The following is a 21,277-nucleotide window of genomic DNA, read 5'->3' on the forward strand; positions in this document are numbered from 1 at the left end:
TAAAATGTGATTCATTTTGGAGAAGAAGAATAATTGACCGAGCAATTACAATAGGGTCCTCACACCACTGGAGTGAACCCCTTTAGCCATGACTTATTTACGATACAGCACTAGCCTTGAGTACCTTATTGCTTTTATAAAACACAAATATTAAAGCCAAAAATATGTATCAATGCAACTTTCATGAAGTAAAATCACTAAAAGCCTTCCTTCTGCCTGAAAAAAATAATCCCTGACCGTGAACAGCAACAGAAGATAATGTACATTATTACGCCATTAGAGTGTGTCAGTCAGTAGTTAAGACTTTTACATTGAAAAGACTGAATTATTGTGAAGACGCAACTGACAAATGCTTTGACTAGCACTGTCAGTCATGGGAAAACCCCTTAAATGTTAAAAGGACAAGATAATACATCAGACATTTAAACAGATTTTTTTATTATGAACATAGGACTGACCTGAAGGAAAATGCTAAATCTGAATGCACGTAATAAACTCGCTCACTCAATCTCTTTTTTCACAATACTCTTCTATGTAATACCGTAAGCTTCAATGAACAATATCAATTAAAAACAAACAGTTTTCGTTACTAAATACCGTTTTTTTGTCATGGGCATTTAGAAACAAAATGTATGAGACAGTTGTTGTCAGATTTCATTGGTGATTTCAAATATGAAATTTAATTGAAAGCTTGGCAATCAGCTTTAGAGAATTTGATGTTCCCCGTTCAAAGAGATAGGAGCTGCACTTGAATGCCAGAGAGGCGTTTCAAAGATGGCCGCCAAGTGAAATGACTTGACTTAAAGGGACTTTGATAAAACACAGCTATTGACCAATCAGAATCAAGGACAGGATCTGTTTTATAATACATAATATAAAATAAAATATGTAATATATACATACATTCACATTACATATTATTTCAATGTTATTTATAATATATTAATTTAAAAAAAGTATAAAAGTATAAAGTATATACAGTATATAATATATTTATTTAACACAAGTATATTTTGTCATTATAGCCTAAAAAGTGAACTTCTGCGGATATCCCCTACTCTGTGTGCAGGAAGAATACCGCGTGGGAGCCTGTGAATCAGAACACAGCTGCACACACACCGAGCACAGCCTGTTTCTTTCGTTTCTCAGCACTGGTAGCTCAACTGTGTATAATTAATCCTGTCTCAAGCAGAGTGTTAAACTCTATTCTCACTAAAAAGTCCTTGGAGAAGCCTATTAACTCACTTCATAACCACACACATTCAGGATTAGTGACTGTACTGAGAGGGCAGTGTTGGGACGTGATGCGAGCAGAACGAATAAAACGTGAAGCATCAAAGACGATCACATGCACAATAGAACAGTAATGGCCCTGTGCAGCCCCATTCGGCTTTGTGGGTTAGCACTGACATTAAAACTAATACACTCTGACTTGGCTAGCCTTTTGCTAAGCCATGACTACAATGACACTCTGTTAACACCTTACTATACTGCAGTACTTTACTTTTATGCTTCTGCTACATTATATTAGCTGTACTAGTCAATTCCATTTCTAACTACATATGATCTATAAGTATAGAGCTAAAAGAACCTGTTCTTCCACATGTATCACAAAATGCATTTGTGCAAGATGGCAGATAATTATTGATTATAAATATACTAGTTTGGGGTCAGTAAGATTTTTTTTTTGTGAAATGCTAAGAATCCTTATTTCTAAACATTTCTGTTCTCTTGCCCACAGCATCTAAATCCCGCCCCTGCAGTGAGGAGTACCGTCGCATGCCTCCGCCCAAACCCAAACGCAACCCCAACACGCAGCTCAGCACATCCTTTGACGAGTCTTACATTCAAAACCACAGCAGCAAGGTTAAGTCTGCCTCTCTGCCGCGACAACACAAAAAGAAGTCGGCGTCTCAGAATCAAAGCCCCGCCCCTGCCACTGACGATGAGGCGGAGCCTGTTTATATAGAGATGGTGGGGAATATCCTACGAGACTTCAGTCGAATTGCTGGAGCTAATGGCGACGAAGAGGATGACCAAGGTGAAAGTGTCTATGAGGAGATGAAATATCCTGCCTACGACGATTTACCTTCATACTTAGATCACGGCCAGTCACGATGGGAGCAGTGTCCCACTCCTTTGGTGCCGGAAGTAGAACTTACACGACCCACCACTCCACGTGGTTCACTCTGTGACATTCCCGCCCCGTTCCCGAATTTGCTTTCCCACCGCCCTCCTCTGCTAGTATTCCCTCCTGCACCAGCCCAGTGTTCCCCCAACTCTGACGAATCTCCTCTTACTCCACTGGATGTCACCAAACTGCCTATGTTGGAGAACGTCGGATTCGTTAAACCTGGTGCATCCCCAACTAGCGCTGACCCCGGACCACAGCTGGAGGCACAGCAGGTGTCTGGTAAACACCACCACCACCACCACCATCATCATCATCACCATCATCATAAGAAGTCAGCAGACACTAAGGAGCAACAAACAATCACAGCATCAGGACGGTCCTCCGCTCCACCCCTGCCATCTGCTCTGTACAAAAGCGGTGGGTCGTCCGCGGCGCACGGGTACCCACGGAGCCACTCCGCATGCCCGTCCCCCGTCAGTATGGGTCGTGCGTTAACGCCACTCACCCTTAAGCGCCCCCCACCGTACGATGCTCTCATGACCGGGACGATTCCTCGCAGCGCTTCTGGAGTTCCACATGGATCACGTGAAAGCGGGCGGCTCTCGAATTCCTCTAGTGTGCACGGGGGCTCCATGCAAAATGTCTCCACTGCTTCGGGTTCAAGCTCAGGGTCGGGAGGTCGAGGCTGTCGCACACCAACCAGTCCTTTGGATGAGCTCAGCAACTTGTTCTCTTCTGGACGCAACATGCTGAAGAAAGGTTCTGGAAGCCGCAAGAACAAAGAGTCAGCGGATGGTGAGTGAAAATGTTATAAATGCTCTAAATGTGTAACCAAATTTTAAAAAAATGTCAGCATCATTACTCCTATCTTCAGTATCACATGATCCATTTACATTTAGTCATTTAGCAGACACTTTTCTCCAAAGCGACTTACAAATGAGAATATTAGAAGCAATCAAATCAACATGAGAACAACAGTATGTAAGTGCTGTGTCAAGTCACAGTTGCATCAGTAAAGTGCTCGTAATCGAAGAGTAGAAATCGAAGAAAAGAAAGATAAATAAAAAGTAAGTGCTACTATTACTGGGTCAAGTGCTGACGAAAAAAGATTTGTCTTTAGCAGTTTTTTTGAAAATGGCTAAGGACTCAGCTGCTCGGATAGAGCGTGGTAGGTCATTCCACCAGCCAGGAACAGACCCAGAGAAGGTCCGTGAGAGTGATTTTGTGCCCCTTTGGGATGGCACCACAAGGCGCCGTTCACTTGCAGAACGCAAACATCTGGAGGGCGCATAAGTCTGAAGTAGTGAGTTAAGGTATAGCGAGCCAGTGGTTGTTCTGTAGGCAAACATCAGAGCCTTGAATTGGATGCGAGCAGCTACTGGCAGCCAATGCAGACTGATGAAGAGAGGAGTGACGTGCGCTCTCTTCGGTTCGTTGAAGACCAGTCTTGCTGCAGCTTTCTGGATCAATTGTAGAGGCTTGACAGTGCATGCTGGAAGGCCAGCCAAGAGAGCATTACGATACTCCAGTCTGGATAGAACAAGAGCTTGGACAAGAATTTGTGTGGAATGCTTCGATAGGAAGGATCTAATCTTCCTAATGATGTACAAGGCAAATCTGTAGGACAGGGCCGTTGTAGCGATATGATCTGTGAAGCTTAAACAATCATCCATCACCACTCCAAGGTTCCTGGCTGTCCTGGAAGCAGTAATGGTTGATGACCCAAGTTGAATTGAAAGGTTATGATGAAGTGTTGGGTTGGCACTGACCACAAGCAGTTCCGTTTTTACAAGGTTGAGTTGAAGGTGGTGGTCCTTCATCCAGGCAGAAATGGTTGTCAGGCAAGCTGCAATGCGACCAGCAACATTCGGATCATCTGGTTGGAATAAGAGATAGAGTTGTGTGTCATCAGCATAACAGTAATAGAAAAAACCATGTTCCTGAATGACAGAACCTAGTGATGACATGTAGATGGAGAAGAGAAGTGGTCCGTCAGAAATCATTCTAATACGTTTCTTATTAGTATCAATGATGAAAACAGTTGTGCTGCTTAATATTTTTGTGGAAAATATGACCCAAAACTTTTTTTAAAACAATGTAAACTATGCAACTTTTATATGTTTTTCAATTAAAATAAGACGACTGAAGCATGTTAGCAGCAGCAGTTTACCAGCTGGGTAATAGATGATAATATACTGTATACACAATATATTGGTACCATAGTGGTTACTTTTTTTAATTGGTTGATATTGGATACAGTATAATACGATATTTAACTGTGCATTTCCCCCAACTTTTACATATTTGTTGAGATGATGATTACCACAAAAATGTCAACTTTTCCCTCTTTTTCTTTTAAAAATAAGGAATCTAGGTTACAGTGAGAAACTTAAAATGAAGGTAAATGAGCTGATTGAGTTAAAAGGCACAATATGTAAGATTTTTGGATTCAAATATCCAAAACCCACTAGAACATTATATATTTTGTTGACTTGTGTAATACCAAATGTTTCCAAGAATGTTTAAATCCAGAGAAATAAGCAATTTTAACCAGAAACCATGGAAAACACAAAAGACGCCCCCAATATTTGCATATGCCAGCCCATGATCAAGGCATTAGACAAGGGCAGCCAGTATTAACGTCTGGATGTGCACAGCAGAATCATCAGACTAGGTAAGCAAGCAAGAACAGTAGCGAAAAATGGCAGATGGAGCAATAATAACGGACATGATCCATGATAACATGATATTTTTAGTGATATTTGTAAATTGTCTTTCTAAATGTTTCATTAGCATGTTGCTAATACTGTTAAATGTGGTTAAAGTTACCATCGTTTATTACTGTATTCACGGAGACAAGGCTGTCGTCATTTTCATTTTTAAACACTTGCAGTCTGTATAATTCATAAACACAACTTCTTTCTTTATAAATCTCTCCAACAGTGTAGCATTAGCCGTGAGCCACGGATCACAGCCTCAAACTCATTCAGAATCAAATGTAAACATGCAAATAAATACCATACTTACGCGATTAGACATGCTGCATGAAGAACACTTTGTAAAGACCCATTTAAAGGTTATATTAGCTGTGTGAACTTTGTTTATGCAGTGATAGAGTCAAGAGCTCGGGAGGGGGCGGAGAGCACGAGCAATTAAAGGGGTCGTAGCCTGAATCGGCGCATTTCTAATTATGCCTCAAAATTGGCAGTTAAAAAAATGAATAAAAAAAAAATCTATGGGGTATTTTGAGCTGCAACTTCACAGACACATTCAGTGGACACCTTAGATCTTGTAAAAAAAACGTTTGATAGCACCTTTAATAATTAAATAATTGTCATCTTATCGACATATAAGCAATCAAGAAAAAGTACTAAAGCCTTCAATTAATTAGATCCACACATTTTAAACCCAGCGAATACTGAATTGTTAGGGTTAACTGAGAGATATCTGAAGGCGATTGGTAGCCATCTCAGTTACAACTTCAAAGTGAGGGATGTTGTCTCATAGAGCAAAGCCTGATTGGGTTTAAAGAGCCTGTGTAATCGTCTTGAGAGCTGCAGCTAAGGACTTTTTTCCAGTGTTATTTTTTCCCGTGTGTGGAGGAGAGATGGCTTTCATGTCCTATTTCCACGGTCCACTTCCATCACCCCAGGTGTGTCTGTGTGCAAGAGTGTGTGTGTTTGAGCCCGTTCAGAGATTAAAAATTGAGCGATCATCCTACGCACAGACTATTGAACATGCTTATAGTGCACAGGACAGAGAGAGCGAGAAAATGACCCAGATTCTTTCATACCAAACTGAGCCTCTTCAAATCAAGCTCATTGTTGATTGTGAAGGTCGCCGGATTGTTATGTTGCAAGGGTTGTTGAATGGCTTCTCATAAGCCTTTCAAATCATGATAAAATCATTCTGAAACACTTAACAGACTAACGAATCAAGGCTATCATGTTGAGCCCTCCACACACATGCACACAAATACACTCACACATGTAAAATTTCATATTCATATACATGCCGTCATAAAAAGTCAAACCTCACCTCACTTCAATATGATAAGTACACAAAACACACACACAGAAGCCGGTCAGTCTGTCCATCACAGTCAATTTTACGCTACCCAGTCCAGCAGAGAGACACAAACACACACAGGCACCTCCTGTCAGTATGTCTTCCACGGATCTGTGGCTTGGGCTCCGTGCCTGACAGAGTGTGGAGGTGTGTGAGATTAACAGGCTGCCGGCATTAGCATGTGCATGTGTGTTTGACTGATACACAGAGAGAAAAGACAGAGAGATAGTGAAGAATCTGTCACAGTGATCCAAAACACACCAATATCTATTTACAGCTCAACATCATTCTGCTAAGATAAACAGATGTGGCCACGTTTAACGGAAACTGATCATGATCTCAAATTCAGATTTAGTCTTATAAGCGAGTCAAAAACCTTGCAGATGTTCTAGCTTCAAACTTTTAATATACACCGATCAGGCATAACATTATGACCACCTTCCTAATATTGTGTTGGTCCCCCTTTTCCTGCCAAAATAGCCCTTACCCGTCAAGGCATGGACTCCACTAGACCCCTGAAGGTGTGCTGTGGTATCTGACACCAAGATGTTAGCAGCAGATCCTTTAAGTCCTGTAAGTTGCGAGGTGGAGCCTCCATGGATCGGACTTGTTTGTTCAGCACATTCCACAGATGCTCGATTGGATTGAGATCTGGGGAATTTGGAGGCCAAGTCGACACCTCAAACTCATTGTTGTGCTCCTCAAACCATTACTGAACCATTTCTGCTTTGTGGCAGGGCGCATTATCAAAGCCAATAATACGTCCTATTTATTACAATAAAAAAAAAAAAAAAAAAAAAAAATTTAAAAAAAAAATAGCCATCCATTGATTGAATAAACCTTCTTTCTTCATCTCTACAGATCTCATATAAAAAGCTACCAAGTCAGTCTTAAACTTCACGCTTGGGCTGCAATTGGGTATTTTCAGAAATACCCATTTAGAGATAAAACAATTGTAGACTGAGCTCTTCCTGTTCAGGCCAGTTATCCTGGGCCAAATCCTGTTAGGGAATTCTACTACAACTCAGCATGACACCATTCAGCGCCAGAAAGACATACAGAGTCTGAATCTGTGCCAGTGTCAAGTGGCACGCAATAGTGTTTGTGCATTAATCTGTCTTGAGTATCAGTCCAATTTAAAGGTTTTATGAGTTTGTTTTTAGTATGCCCTACAGTGCCCATAAATAGCTCTAAATATGCCTTAATAGACAGCAGTCTACTGTTAAGCCTTAATGTATGCAGCTGTATTTAAATTCAATAGTGCTTTCCCTGCAGCACTGAATAGCTTAATAGTTTCTAAAATGCAAGTGTCTGAGTAACTTCACATACTCTAAGGTTACATTAGCATATACTAATAATGATCCCACGCATTTAATATATTTCCTCATCATTATAGCTCTGAGGTTTGCATACATTAGCATAATTTAGAGACACAGAAGTGCTTACATTGTGCCCTGCTGTGACATAGAGAGATGATCTGAGTAACATAGATCTTCTCAGTCAGGCTGAAAACAGTCAATATGATTGAGAAGAAATCCTGATCAAGATCTTCCAAGATTGTGCCATTAAACAGCGACAAACTGGCTCCAGTGCAACAAAATGCTGGCATACATAGTATTACAGTTTCCATTATGACAATTTAATTCTGGCAGTTTCAGAGCTCTTTTATGACATCATTTTTTCTATTCCATTCTGCCTCTGTGGCATCATGGATTCTGTCACTTCTATTACTTCTATATGACATCACTAGCCCTGTTTACACCTAGTATTAAGGCCTGATTCAGGTGAGCCAATCACAAGTGTTCAGTCAAGACATATTGCTTTAACAGTGATTTCACTACACTAACAAATGTTTTCATCATAACTAACAGTGCAAACACGATGTAACTAAAGCCGCACACACACTTAATGATTGTAAAGCCGATTATGAAATGTAAATTGATCACGCTCAAACGCGTCCAGTCAGAGCCAGTTGCGTTCAGTCCGCGATTACAGTTGGTGTTCAAATTCCGTGTGTATGTAAATCTGCTTCAGTCGAAGGAAACAATCGCTGTGTGTTGAACTCAGTCTTAGAATGTTTTAGCTATTCGTTAAATGTGTGCCCGGCTTAACAGATCTGTTGAATAAAACTGGAGTTTTGGTGCGAGTCACTGATAAACTCGCGCTGTTTGATTGACAGCTCCAGCGATTGTAAAGAAAGCGTTCTTTGATCGCTTTCTATGTATATTTAATCACTGTTTAAATAACAGATTATTTTCATCCTACTAAGAGAAACAATGTGAAGTTGACCGTTTAGTCACTGGTTTGATTTACTGACTCACAGACAAAGAACATGTGACTGTACGTGAATCGTTACATATCAGATCAGGCATTAGAATTAACACAGTTACTTACATGTTGTTGCATTACTGTCGAGTTCATATCGTAAAAGTCTGTTTGCAAAGCCTACACTGAAAAGCGACTGATTTACCAAAGAATCCACAGTGAAACATAACGAATACAAATAAATAAAGCTCAACTGAGATATTCACATTGTTAAAAATAAATAACCATATTCCTAGCACTCACATCACTCACAAAGCTGTTTCTTAAATATCTGAAATAATTTTCTAACATTTTAGAAATCTTTTTAACATTTAGAAATCTATTTTAAAGTGGCTGTTTCAGTCTCATAATGGAAGTCTGTTTTTCTCACTGTAAAAAAAAAAAAGTAAAAAATAAAATAAATAGTAACTGCAACTTTATTTTTCCCAGTTGTGACTTTATATCTTGCGAATGTTACTTAATTTTTCGTAATATCGACTTTATATCTGACAATGGGACTTTATATCTTGCAATGGGACTTTTTATGTCACTTTTGCAACTTTATATTTCACAGTATGACTTTATGTCTTCTGTTTCTCCCCTCCTCTGGGCCTGATTGCAACAAACACCTTAAAGGGATAGTTCAGCCATAAATGAAAATGTTGTCATTACTTACTCACCCTCAAGTGGTTCCAAATATGTACAAGTTTTTTTCTTCTGCTGAACACAAAAGTAGATATTTTAAAGAATGTGGGTAACCAGACAGTTGATGACAAAAACATACTATGGAAGTCAATGGGTGCCATCAACTGTCTGGTTACCCACATTATTAAAAAAGTCTTCTTTTGTGTTCAACAGAAGAAAAAAACTCAGGTTTGGAACAACATCAGGCTGAGTAAATGATGACAAAATGTTCATTTTTAGGTGAACTACCCCTTTAAGATAAAAATGTGCCTTAGTTGTAATTCTAAACAAATCATCACTAAGTTTGTAAGTGCAATCGGCTGCTGATCTTTAGATTCCTAAAAAAAAGAAAGTGACCTTGGAGATAAACTACAACCTTTCTCTTGTTTGGCTCTCTCCTGCTGTGCCTTTTAGTCTTGTTTCAGGGTTGTAGTTTGTGTCCATTACATCTGAGCGCCAAAAGGTATTTGGCTTGGCATTTCACTCTAATGGGATGAGGAGAACACGTTTCTATGTTGGCTACTGTTAGCTGAGGAGCCTTGTAGAACAATCTGACCCTGTGAACACTGACAAGAACACACTCCTGCCAACACACACCTAAAATCCCCACCTCTAATGGACTCACATTCACACACACATACAGACAGATGAGTGTTTAAGCAGGCTATATCCAGGCATTGACCGTGTGCATGTTAATAAGTAAATATTATAAATTTGTCGCAGTCTTAGCATTAGCGCCCAACGCTAATGACAGTGGACACTAATTAAATGTAGACTAATGGAGCAGGACACCACAGACTAATGGGATTTCAGCAGACGTGGCCAGACAACATAGCGCGCGCGTGCGTGTGTGTGTGTGTTTCCCAAGAGATAAAGTACGGCAAATAAGGTTTTTGAGGAGCTATTTGAGACCAGAATGCAAAATAACCTAACATTACCAATGTCAACAGAGGATACCAGGGACACTCTCAATTTCTTTTATGAAAACACGAACACACTGTACGTGTATACAAATATATATATATATATATATATATATATATATATATATATATGTATTTGAACTTTACTTTACAGTGCATCCGTAAAGTTTGAGCAGTGCTTAACTTTTTCCACATTTTGTTATATTACAGTCTTATTCCAAAAGGGATTAAATTCATTATTTTCCTCAAAATTCTACAAACAATTCCCCATAATGACAATATGAAAAAAGTTTGCTAGGAATCTTTGCAAATTTTTTAAAAACAAAAAATGGAAAAGTATCACATGTACCTAAGTATTCACAGCCTTTGCCATGACACTCAAAATTGAGCTCAGTTGCATCCTGTTTCTACAACTTGTGGTACATTTTTTTGATTGGACATGATTTGGATAGGCAAATGCCTGTCTATATAAGGTCCCACAGTTAACAGTGCATGTCAGAGCACAAACCAGGCCATGAAGCCCAAGGGATTCTCTGTAGACCTCCGAGACAGGATTGTATCGAGGCACAGATCTGGGGAAGGGTACAGAAAAATTTCTGCAGCATTGAAGGTCCGAATGAGTACAGTGGCCTCCATCATCCATAAATGGAAGAAGTTTGGAACCACCAGGACTCTTCCTAGAGCAACTGGGGGAGAAGGGCCTTAGTTAGGGAGGTGACCAAGAACCTGATGGTCACTCAGAAAGAGCTCCGGCATTTCTCTATGGAGAGAGGAGAACCTTCCAGAAGAACAACCATCTCTGCAGCACGCCACCAATCAGGCCTGTATGGTAGAGTGGCCAGACAGAAGCCACTCCTCAGTAAAAGGCTCATGACAGCCCACCTGGAGTTTGCCAAAAGGCACCTGAAGGATCAACAAAGATCGAACACTTTGGCCTGAATAGCAAGCGATATGTCTGGAGGAAACCAGGCACCGCTCATCACCTGGACAATACCATCCCTACAGTGAAGCATGGTGGAGGCAGCATCATGCTGTGGGGATGTTTTTCAGCGGCAGGAACTGGGAGACTAGTCAGGATCGAGGGAAGGATGAATGCAGCAATGTACAGAGACATCCTTGTTGAAAACCTGTTCCAGAGCACTCTGGACCTCAGACTGGGTCGAAGGTTCATCTTCCAACAGGACAATGACCCTAAGCACACAGCCAAGATAACAAAGGAGTGGCTACGGGACAACTCTGTGAACATCCTTGAGTGGCCCAGACTTGAACCCGAATGAACATCTCTGGAGAGATCTGAAAATGACTGTGCACCAAAGCTCCCCATCCAACCTAATGAAGCTTGAGAGGTCCTGCAAAGAAGAATGGGAGAAACTGCCCAAAAATAGGTGTGCCAAGCTTGTAGCATCATACTCAAAAAGACTTGAGGCTGTAATTGGTGCCAAAGATGCTTCAACAAAGTTGCAAAGACTGTGAATACTAATGTACATGTGATTTTTAATACATTTGTAAAGATTTCAAACAAACGTTTTTCACATTGCCATTATGGGGCATTATTTGTAGAATTTTGAGGAAAATAATGAATTCAATCCCTTTTGGAATAAGGCTGTAATATAACAAAATGTGGAAAAAGTGAAGTGCTGTGAATATTTTCCGGATGCACTGTATGTTTATGATTCACTAAAAGAACCGGTTCATAAGATTCATTCGTTCAGGAGTCGGACTACACTGATTGCACCTTTACTGTGCGTTTATGATTCACTAAAAGAACCGGTTCATAAGAGTCATTAGTTCAGGAGTCAGACTACACTGATTGCACCTTTACTGTGCGTTTATAAATCACTAAAAGTACTGGCTCATAAGAGTCATTCGTTCAGGAGTCAGACTACACTGATTGCACCTTTACTGTGCGTTTATAAATCACTAAAAGTACTGGCTCATAAGAGTCATTCGTTCAGGAGTCAGACTACACTGATTGCACCTTTACTGTGCGTTTATGATTCACTAAAAGAACCGGTTCATAAGAGTCATTCGTTCAGGAGTCAGACTACACTGGTTGCACTGTACTGTATGTTTATAAATCACTAAAAGTACTGGCCCATAAGAGTCATTCGTTCAGGAGTCAGACTACACTGATTGCACCTTTACTGTGCGTTTATGATTCACTAAAAGAACCGGTTCATAAGAGTCATTCGTTCAGGAGTCAGACTACACTGGTTGCACTGTACTGTATGTTTATAAATCACTAAAAGTACTGGCCCATAAGAGTCATTCGTTCAGGAGTCAGACTACACTGATTGCACCTTTACTGTGCGTTTATGATTCACTAAAAGAACCGGTTCATAAGAGTCATTCGTTCAGGAGTCAGACTACACTGATTGCACCTTTACTGTGCGTTTATGATTCACTAAAAGAACCGGTTCATAAGAGTCATTCGTTCAGGAGTCAGACTACACTGATTTTTTTTTTTTTTCTTGCAATCGTGAGTTTATATCTATATATAAATCTCAGAACTGCAAGAAATAAAGTCAGATTGCGAGAAAGAATTGTGAGTTATAAACTCTTAAGTGCGAGATATAAACTTGCAAGTGCGAGGAAAAAAAATCAGAATTGAGAGATTCTATATTATACGGGACATTTTGCAACCCTAGTTGCAATGCTGCATGAACTGAAATGAACTGAAGTAGCTCATGACTTTTATTAGCATAAGGCTTCAGTCACACACACACACTGATGACATAGCCTGATGTCACCTTCAATTCATACGCCCATAAGTGTCAGACGATATAGCTAAGCACACATCTATATGGGCGAAACAGATACGCATTCAGATACTCTTGCCAGCTGAAATAATTGAAAAGCTTTCATCTGTTAGTAAAGCAATTTCCCTAATGTCTTCAGAGCCAGTGAAAGACGTGATGAATGTGACTGCTAATGGATCCCCTGTGAGGAGAGAGAGATTAAGAAAGAAATGGAATGGAAAATACAAAGATAAAGGGATTGACTGTATGAAAGATGAAAGAATGGAGTATAAAAACAAAGAGATGTCAAGTTTAAGCATAGGTAATGTGTAAAACATCTTTTCTCTTTTTCAATATTTATTGAATACTAATAATGTTCATTACACAAGCAACTTTGTAATTTAATAGCTCAATGGAATTGAATGCTAGCATACTACTTGCACACTGAACAGAATAAACTATAGAGCGCTGCAGTGATGACATGTTTTTGTAGGCCAACCCAGAAGTTAGCATCACCCTGGTTCCCTTGGTTTTTGTATTACTGGATTGTAGTCTAAACAAACTACATTGTGACCTTAACTTCAGGTTCGCCGTGATGACGTTTAATGTCCCTGACAACCTCTGTAGTTCCAATTAGCCATTAGCAAAACATCTCAAGGAGTTAAGTTATTTTGGCTCAGTAGTGACACCTAGTGGTAATATATTTGTACTGCAGCACTACCACAAACAACTGCAATCATTCTCATAAAAACAGACTTATAGTGCATACTGAAATCTCTACCTCTTTTTCTCTCTTCTAGGAGAAAGTAAAGGCAGAAGTGACAGTAGGGACAGAGCCCTTCGTAGCTCTTCTCCGAAATCACAGGATTGGGAAACACCCACAGGACAATCAGCCACACCCACAGCCACGCCCAGTCGGTTTGGCCGCTCTTCCATCAGCCCGACCACCATGCTTGGGGGTGAGTCCTGTCCATGTCACAGATAAGCAGATAAAAAGGATGCCGATTTTAGATACTCGTTTAACACATTCTCTTCCTTTTTAGAAACAAAATCCGGGTGTAAACTTGGTCGCTCCGCATCCACGTCAGGAGTCCCGTCCCCTGTGGGAACGCCCCAAAGACACGCCCCCGATGCCTCCGCCCAACAGTGCGGGACCCCGTTCCAGGTACAACCCCCTTATTCCTCAGAATGAGCGAGAGATCGCATGCGTGTGGAGTTCGGTTCCTGTCTCCGTGTCTGTCGATCTGCCCGGCAGTACCTTCGTGTCTTTGACCTTTGACCCCACTGCTGTGTGTATATCCTATTCTGTCTGCTGCTTCTGCTGCCGTGCATTTCGTTTGGCTCACGGCACTCATCGTCTGTCTATGTAGATGCGTATGTGTGTGCTGTTTGTGTTTGGTCCAGATCAGGGCTGCCTTCCACATCGTGCTCTGAAGAGGCTCTCACATTTAATTCGTCCTCTGTGAGTTTATGCCAAGAGATTCACAATCAGGGTTTTATGTATCAGGCAGTTTTAGCACTTGAGAAAAGGTTCAACTGATCTGAATCTGAATGAGAAGCTCTTCAGAGCGCCGGCGGACAGCTTTACTCTCGACCAGCAGCATCCTCAGTCTGTGTCTCCACTCTATCACAATGTTTCAGATGTTGTGGTTGGGTTTCTCAGATGTACAGACATCAAACACAGAAGCTGTTAATGCCATAAAATGGGGGGGAATTTTTTTTTTTCTTTAAAGCAGGATCCCAAATCCAAAGCATAGACATCATCATGACTTATTTGTTTATTTTCAGTCCTGAGGGGTATTTTGAGAAAAACTACGGCACTGCTTGAATCATAACAGAATGGACAAAATGGCGTGCGTATATGCATCTATTAAAGGGTTAGTTCACCCAAAAATGAAATTTCTGTCATTTATTACTCCCCCTCCTGTCGTTCCACACCTGTAAGACTTTAGTTCATCTTCGGAACCCAAATTAAGATATTTTTGATGAAATCTGAGAGCTTTCTGTCCCTCCATTGACAGCTACGCAACTACCAGTTTGACACTTCAAAAAGTTCATAAAGAGATTGTAAAACTAATGCATATTAATTGAGTGGTTTATTCCAAACAGCTTGAATTTAGGCTTTTATCCAAATATAAACATTCATCAACTCACACATCAGTTGCGGTAAACAGAAGCTCAAGCATGTTTGCTTGATGTGTGAGAACCAATGAAATTTATTCTTGTGTCCTATACAACGTTTGAGCTTCCAGAAGAGGTTTGCTCTCGCGTGTCAAGCAGGTTTGGTTGAGCTTCTGTTTATACTCGCTGATCAATGTTTATATGTGAATAAAAGCCTAAATTCAATCTGTTCATCATATAAAGTAGGGCGATCACGGAATCGCGGAATCCATTCATAAAAACGGAATTTACTATATAACGCGGAATGTCACGGAAATTGTCTAATTTTTGATGAATGAATTAAAAGCAGGTCAGTACAATACAGACTAGTGTCTGAATATTAAACCGCAAAAAGACAATTTAAACATGAATCCTGCATGCCTGTGTGCCTCTGACATGAATGATGCGGAAGCGCAGTTTCATTTACCTCACACCGCCTCAAGGCCCTTTCACACAGGACGCGGTATGCGCTGCGCTATGAAACCCATTTGTTTCAATGGCTTGCGCCACGCGAGAACTGCGTCGACCAAAGCGTAGACGCAGCGTAGCGCAACTTGCGCGCACGCCGCGGTCAAAGTTCAAAATAGTTCAACTTTTGCCGCTGCGCTCTGTGACGATTGCACATGCGACGCTCGCTGTGTTTTCGTCCTCTGCCGCCTCTCTATAGACCTTATGTAGCCCCGCCCCTTTTCAGCGCTGCGCTCGTTGTCTTTTGACTTCCGGTTTGTATTTTCACAGCGAAACTGCTTGTTTTAAAATCTTCCCGGTCTATTGACATTTGTTAAGACATCTGCTTTAAACATAACAATGCTCATGATAACTTTTATTAACTCTACAACAGGTAAATCCACTTCACCAACTAGTTATTCTTTGACAGCAATGCCATAGAAATATACAGGGCTACCGCAAAAACGGAAGTTCAAAGACAATATTCTAAAGATGGCGGCGCACTTGTTTCTCTGGTAAATAAGGTCTATATGAACGCACAAATTCATCTCCAGAGCTGCTCTGAAAGTCACTTCATCAGCATTTAACCGCTTCATTTGAGAAAACCATCTTCATAAACACAGAGAAACTTTAAAGTTACTCAAAGCTCTAGGCAAACCGTCAAAATAAAAGTTCGATTTAACTTGACAGAAACATATTACTGTCGTACAGTAGAATTTAGATAAATTAATTTAATAATAAATTATTAAAATATTTTAAACAATAATCTCAGTGTTTCTTCAATGTTTTAATTTTAACAGTAAAGTTCTGTTTTGCAGCACATTGTTTGACAAAAAAGTTTAATTTCATGATTAAAAGATAAATTAAATGGTATGCGTTCATTTGATTGCCAGAAAAATTTAAATACACAACAGAACTTCTGAAGAGAAAAATAAATCATAAAAATATATTTTTAATTAATTAATATTGTTGTTTTTAAGAATTCAATTAATTAGACATTCTTTTTGATTATTAAAATGGAATTAAACCATTAAAATGGAATCCAGAAAACAGAATTTGGTAAAAAATAAAATTTGAGGGGAAAGAATAAAACGTAAAAAAAATGTAGTTGTTTTGTTAAACTTTTATTAAATTGTTGGTAAATTGGACAAGATTCATTATTTCAATAAATTAGACATGCTTTTTGATTTCTAAAATTTAATTTAACCATTAAAATGGAGCCAAAAAATAAATAAAATGGGAAAAAACGGAATCCAGAAAAATTAAAACGGAAAAAACGGAATTTGTGAAAAAATAAAATGGATTTTATAGGGCCCTAATATAAAGCGATCAAGTCTCTTCAGAAATTTTGCACTAAACCACTCGATTCATTTGGATCACTTCTCTTTATGAACTTTCTGAAGCGTCACAGTGGTAGTTGCGTAGACTGTCAATGGAGGGACAGTATGCTCTCAGATTTCATCAAAAAATATCTTAATTTGTGTTCCAAAGAGATTTTTGGGTGAACTAACCCTTTAAGGTTGCCAAATTATTAGGCTCACCAAGGCTATATTTATTTGATATATAGAACACATATATATTTTTCCTGTTTTAATCACGTTTACTTTACATAAGCTTAAAATCTTTAAGTGCCATGAGTAAAGTATCACTTTAAATAAAATAAAACTCTCAGCAGTTACAGGCTGTTTGATGTGTGTATATATGTATCTAGACATGTCATATGCTCTCTCCTATTTGTCTGTGTGGCCTTATTTGAGCAGGTTTTTAGAGCTACACTGTATTATGTACAAAAATCCTGTAATAATCATTCTGTTTTCCACGTCAACATCACTTTCACAGAGACTGGGGAGTCAGTTACTCAACTCACTACACAAACTCACCAAGGCATGTTCTTTATATCACAACTGATGAAAGCTACTGTGAACACACCCACTCCAGTAAAAATAATGTAAAATACAAAACATACAGAAATGATAAATGTATAGCCATACGATTACACTCAGAACATTATAACACAAAACACATTTAGTATGTTTAGTATGTCTGATCTACTCTCACTCCCCAGTTGTGTGTTTGATTGTTAGCAACTGTAATTGAACTAACCCAAATAAATCTTAAAATCGAGGGATAAAACTAACCCCAACAAATCAAAAATATAAATAAAACCTTGTCAAAATTATGTCTTCTTTTCCGCGTCCACTGTACTTTCTGTGTCTATCTGCTACTTCCTTCCTCAAAAGCACAAAAGTGTGTGTGCTGTATGAGTATAAGTGTGTACATGTGTGTACGTGTATGTGTGTGTGCATGCCTGAAGTATATGCTCTGTTACAAAACCTAGTCGGTAAAACTTCATTTTATTTAGGCAACTTTGCTACATTGTCTCTAAAACCTTGTTTTGCCCAAAATTTAAGGCAGCATTGCAGTTATCCTTATTATAAATAACGTTGAATCTGTGATATTTTAGTATTATTTAAAGGCACAATATCTAAGATTTTTGGATTAAAATATCCAAAAACCATATTTTGTTGACTTATATTATCCCAAATGTTTCCAAGAATGTTTAAATCCAGAGAAATAAGCAGCTTTAACCAGGACACGGACTGTGTCCGTACGTCGCCAATCAATGACATGATATCCGCATTACCCTCGATTTCCGGTTTTATTTTGTAGAAACCATGGAAACACCAAAGAGGCTTAAATATATTATGTGTTTTATTAGACAGGTGAGCAACTGTTTGGATACATTCATCAACAGAAAACTATTCATTGTTATATAGCTCTAAGTCTTATTATTTAAATCTTGTTTTCTTGATTTACAGTGAGTACCATGTTTTACCATGCCTAATAGCGATCTATCTTACAGCAGTGCGTATTAAGTGTCTCATAGCAGCTGTTGAGCGAACGCAGAGTAGCACTATAACAACTTTCAACACACAAATGAATCTAATATGGTAAAACAGCACTGCGTTACCCCAGATACGCTTGACTGGATGAAGCAAAAGTGGCGACTGCGGCATAATAAATTTCCGCTGCTCTCTCGAGAGCAATCGCTCCAGCGGCCTCGTTTCTGTTCGCACAGCACTCGGCCCTGCTCTGCTTCATACTACAGTAACGTTAAAGGGTTAGTTCACCCAAAAATGAAAATTCTGTCATTTATTACTTACCTTCATGCCGTTCCACACCCGTAAGACCTTCGTTCATCGTCAGAACACAAATTAAGATATTTTACTTGAAATCCGATGGCTCAGTGAGGCCTCCATAGCCAGCAATGACATTTCCTCTCTCAAGATCCATAAAGGTACTTAAAAACATATTTAAATCAGTTCATGTGAGTACAGTGGTTCAATATTAATATTATAAAGCAATGAGAATATTTTTGGAGCACCAAAAATAACAAAATAACGACTTATTTAGTGATGGCCGATTTCAAAACACTGCTTCAGGAAGCACAGATGAATCAGTGTATCGAATCTGCTGTTCGGAGCGCCAAAGACACGTGATTTCAACCGTTGGCAGTTTGACACGCGATCTGAATCATGATTCGACACACTGATTCATTAGTGCTCTGAATCTTCCTGCAGCAGTGTTTTGAAATCGGCCATCACTATATAAGTCGTTATTTTGTTTTCTTGGTGCTCCAAAAATATTCTCGTCGCTTTATAATATTAAAATTGAACCACTGTACTCACATGAACTGATTTAAATATGTTTTTAGTACCTTTATGGATCTTGAGAGAGGAAATGTCATTGCTCCCTATGGAGGTCTCACAGAGCCATCGAATTTCAACTAAAATATCTTCATTTGTGTTCCGAAGATGAACGAAGGTCTTACGGGTGTGGAACGGCATGAGGGTGAGTAATAAATGACAGAATTTTCATTTTTGGGTGAACTAACCCTTTAATAATCTCATCCATGAACATGATTTCTGCTTGAGTCTCGTCCCGATTCTTTTCCACCAGCTGTAGACAAAGACAACACCTCCCAAGATTTCACGAAATCAAGGCGTCATCAAGCTACGTCTTTGTTTTGAATAAGCGAACTCTAGCGGCAAAAAGTTACATAGTGTGTCTTTAAATACAAATACTGTATTTATTAATATTTTGAAGTAGCTTCAGTTTCCATTTTCATTTTGGTTTAAGGTTTAGTAATTTTGTTAAGTGCTTTTGTCATTTTTATTATTATTATTTTTAAAATATTTCTAAATAGCAGTAATTAATGTTTAAGTAGTTTTAGTACTTCAGCTTAAACTTATTTCAGTTACTTGCAAGGCAACATTTCTATTTTTTTTTTTAATGTTAAAAGGTTAGTTCACCCAAAAATGAAAATTCTGTCATTTATTACTCACCCTCATGCCGTTCCACACCCGTAAAACTTTTGTTAATCTTCGGAACACAAATTAAGATATTTTAGTTGAAATCCGATGGCTCCGTGAGGCCTCCATAGCCAGCAATGACATTTCATCTCTTAAGATCCATAAAGGTACTTAAAAACATATTTAAATCAGTTCATGTGAGTACAGTGGCTCAATATTAATATTAAAAAGCGACAAGAATATTTTTGGTGCGGCAAAAAAACAAAATAACGACTTATTTAATGATGGCCGATTTCAAAACACTGCTTCAGGAAGATTCGGAGCGTAAATGAATCAGTGTATCGAATCATGATTCAGATCGCGTGTCAAACCGCCAACGGCTGAAATCACATGACTTTGGCGCTCCGAACCGCTGATTTCGACACGCCGATTCATTATGCTCTGATGCTTCCTGAAGCAGTGTTTTGAAATCGGCCATCACTAAATAAGTTGTTATTTAGTTTTTTTTGGCGCTCCAAAAATATTCTCAGCGCTTTATAATATTAATATTGAACCACTGTACTCACATGAACTGATTTAAATATGTTTTTAGTACCTTTATGGATCTTGAGAGAGGAAGTGTCATTGCTCCCTATGGAGGCCTCACTGAGCTAAAATTCAACTAAAATATCTTAATTTGTGTTCCGAAGATTAACGAAGGTCTTACAGGTGAAGAACGACATGAGGGTGAGTAATAAATGACATTATTTTCATTTTTGGGCGAACTAACCCTTTTAAGTTTCTAATCTAATATTTATATTTCATTTTATTTCATTTATTTCACTTACAAAAAGCAATTTTTAATAGTTTTAGTTAAGAATAATAACACTGCATCAAATAGCAATTAAAAATAGATTTTACTGATTATGTGTGTACTACATGACATGAAACGGAAGTTGCGATATTTTTTTCTTCCCTATTGTGAAGTGAGTCAAACAGCTTCTCAAACAAGAAAAAATGTAGGGTGGGACTTGATTTGGTCCATGGGGAATTGATTGGATGTTTAAGTTTGCTTTTGCAGTGATGTCATGTGAGTGACAGATTGTCCCGCCCTCGCTCCAGTGTCATCAGAAAAGAGAGATGATGTTGCTGCAAGAGGGAGGGGAAGTTATTTTGATTAAAGGTTATGAGGGCACATGAATTTTCCATGGCTCATCAATCAATTTTAAACTTGACTTTAAATTTATTAGAGTATCCACTTTGTTATAGCTTAACAGCATTATAACAAACTAAAGTAAAAGTGCTTCACATAAGGAGTGCCATTAGTATGACACATGCTTAGTCAGTCAAAACAGAACGCTGTCTTAGAAGGCAGCTCACTATGTAGGCATTGAGTCAGCTCACTAGGTATTGTAACAGAGCTCTGGTGTGCGCTCATGAGATTTTGTGTTGCCTCTGTAAGTGTTTATTGTTTTAATCTGTGTTTGTACAGGTGCATGGGCATTTTAATATGTGTGTATGTGATAA

At 38.9% G+C, this 21,277-nt stretch overlaps 1 protein-coding gene across 1 annotated transcript in view; it reads left to right on the top strand.

Annotated features, from left to right (window-relative positions):
* The window catches only part of nyap2a (neuronal tyrosine-phosphorylated phosphoinositide-3-kinase adaptor 2a), a 46,447-nt gene that overhangs the window by 24,721 nt on the left and 449 nt on the right, over nt 1-21,277 (top strand). Inside the window, exons 3-5 of the mRNA XM_067366106.1 lie at nt 1,742-2,929; nt 13,652-13,810; nt 13,895-14,016. Coding sequence (XP_067222207.1) covers nt 1,742-2,929; nt 13,652-13,810; nt 13,895-14,016 — 1,469 coding nt within the window. The remainder of the gene's footprint in view (nt 1-1,741; nt 2,930-13,651; nt 13,811-13,894; nt 14,017-21,277) is intronic.

This window comes from Chanodichthys erythropterus, chromosome 17 (genome assembly GCF_024489055.1).
Source record: "Chanodichthys erythropterus isolate Z2021 chromosome 17, ASM2448905v1, whole genome shotgun sequence".
Classification (NCBI taxonomy): Eukaryota; Metazoa; Chordata; class Actinopteri; order Cypriniformes; family Xenocyprididae; genus Chanodichthys; species Chanodichthys erythropterus.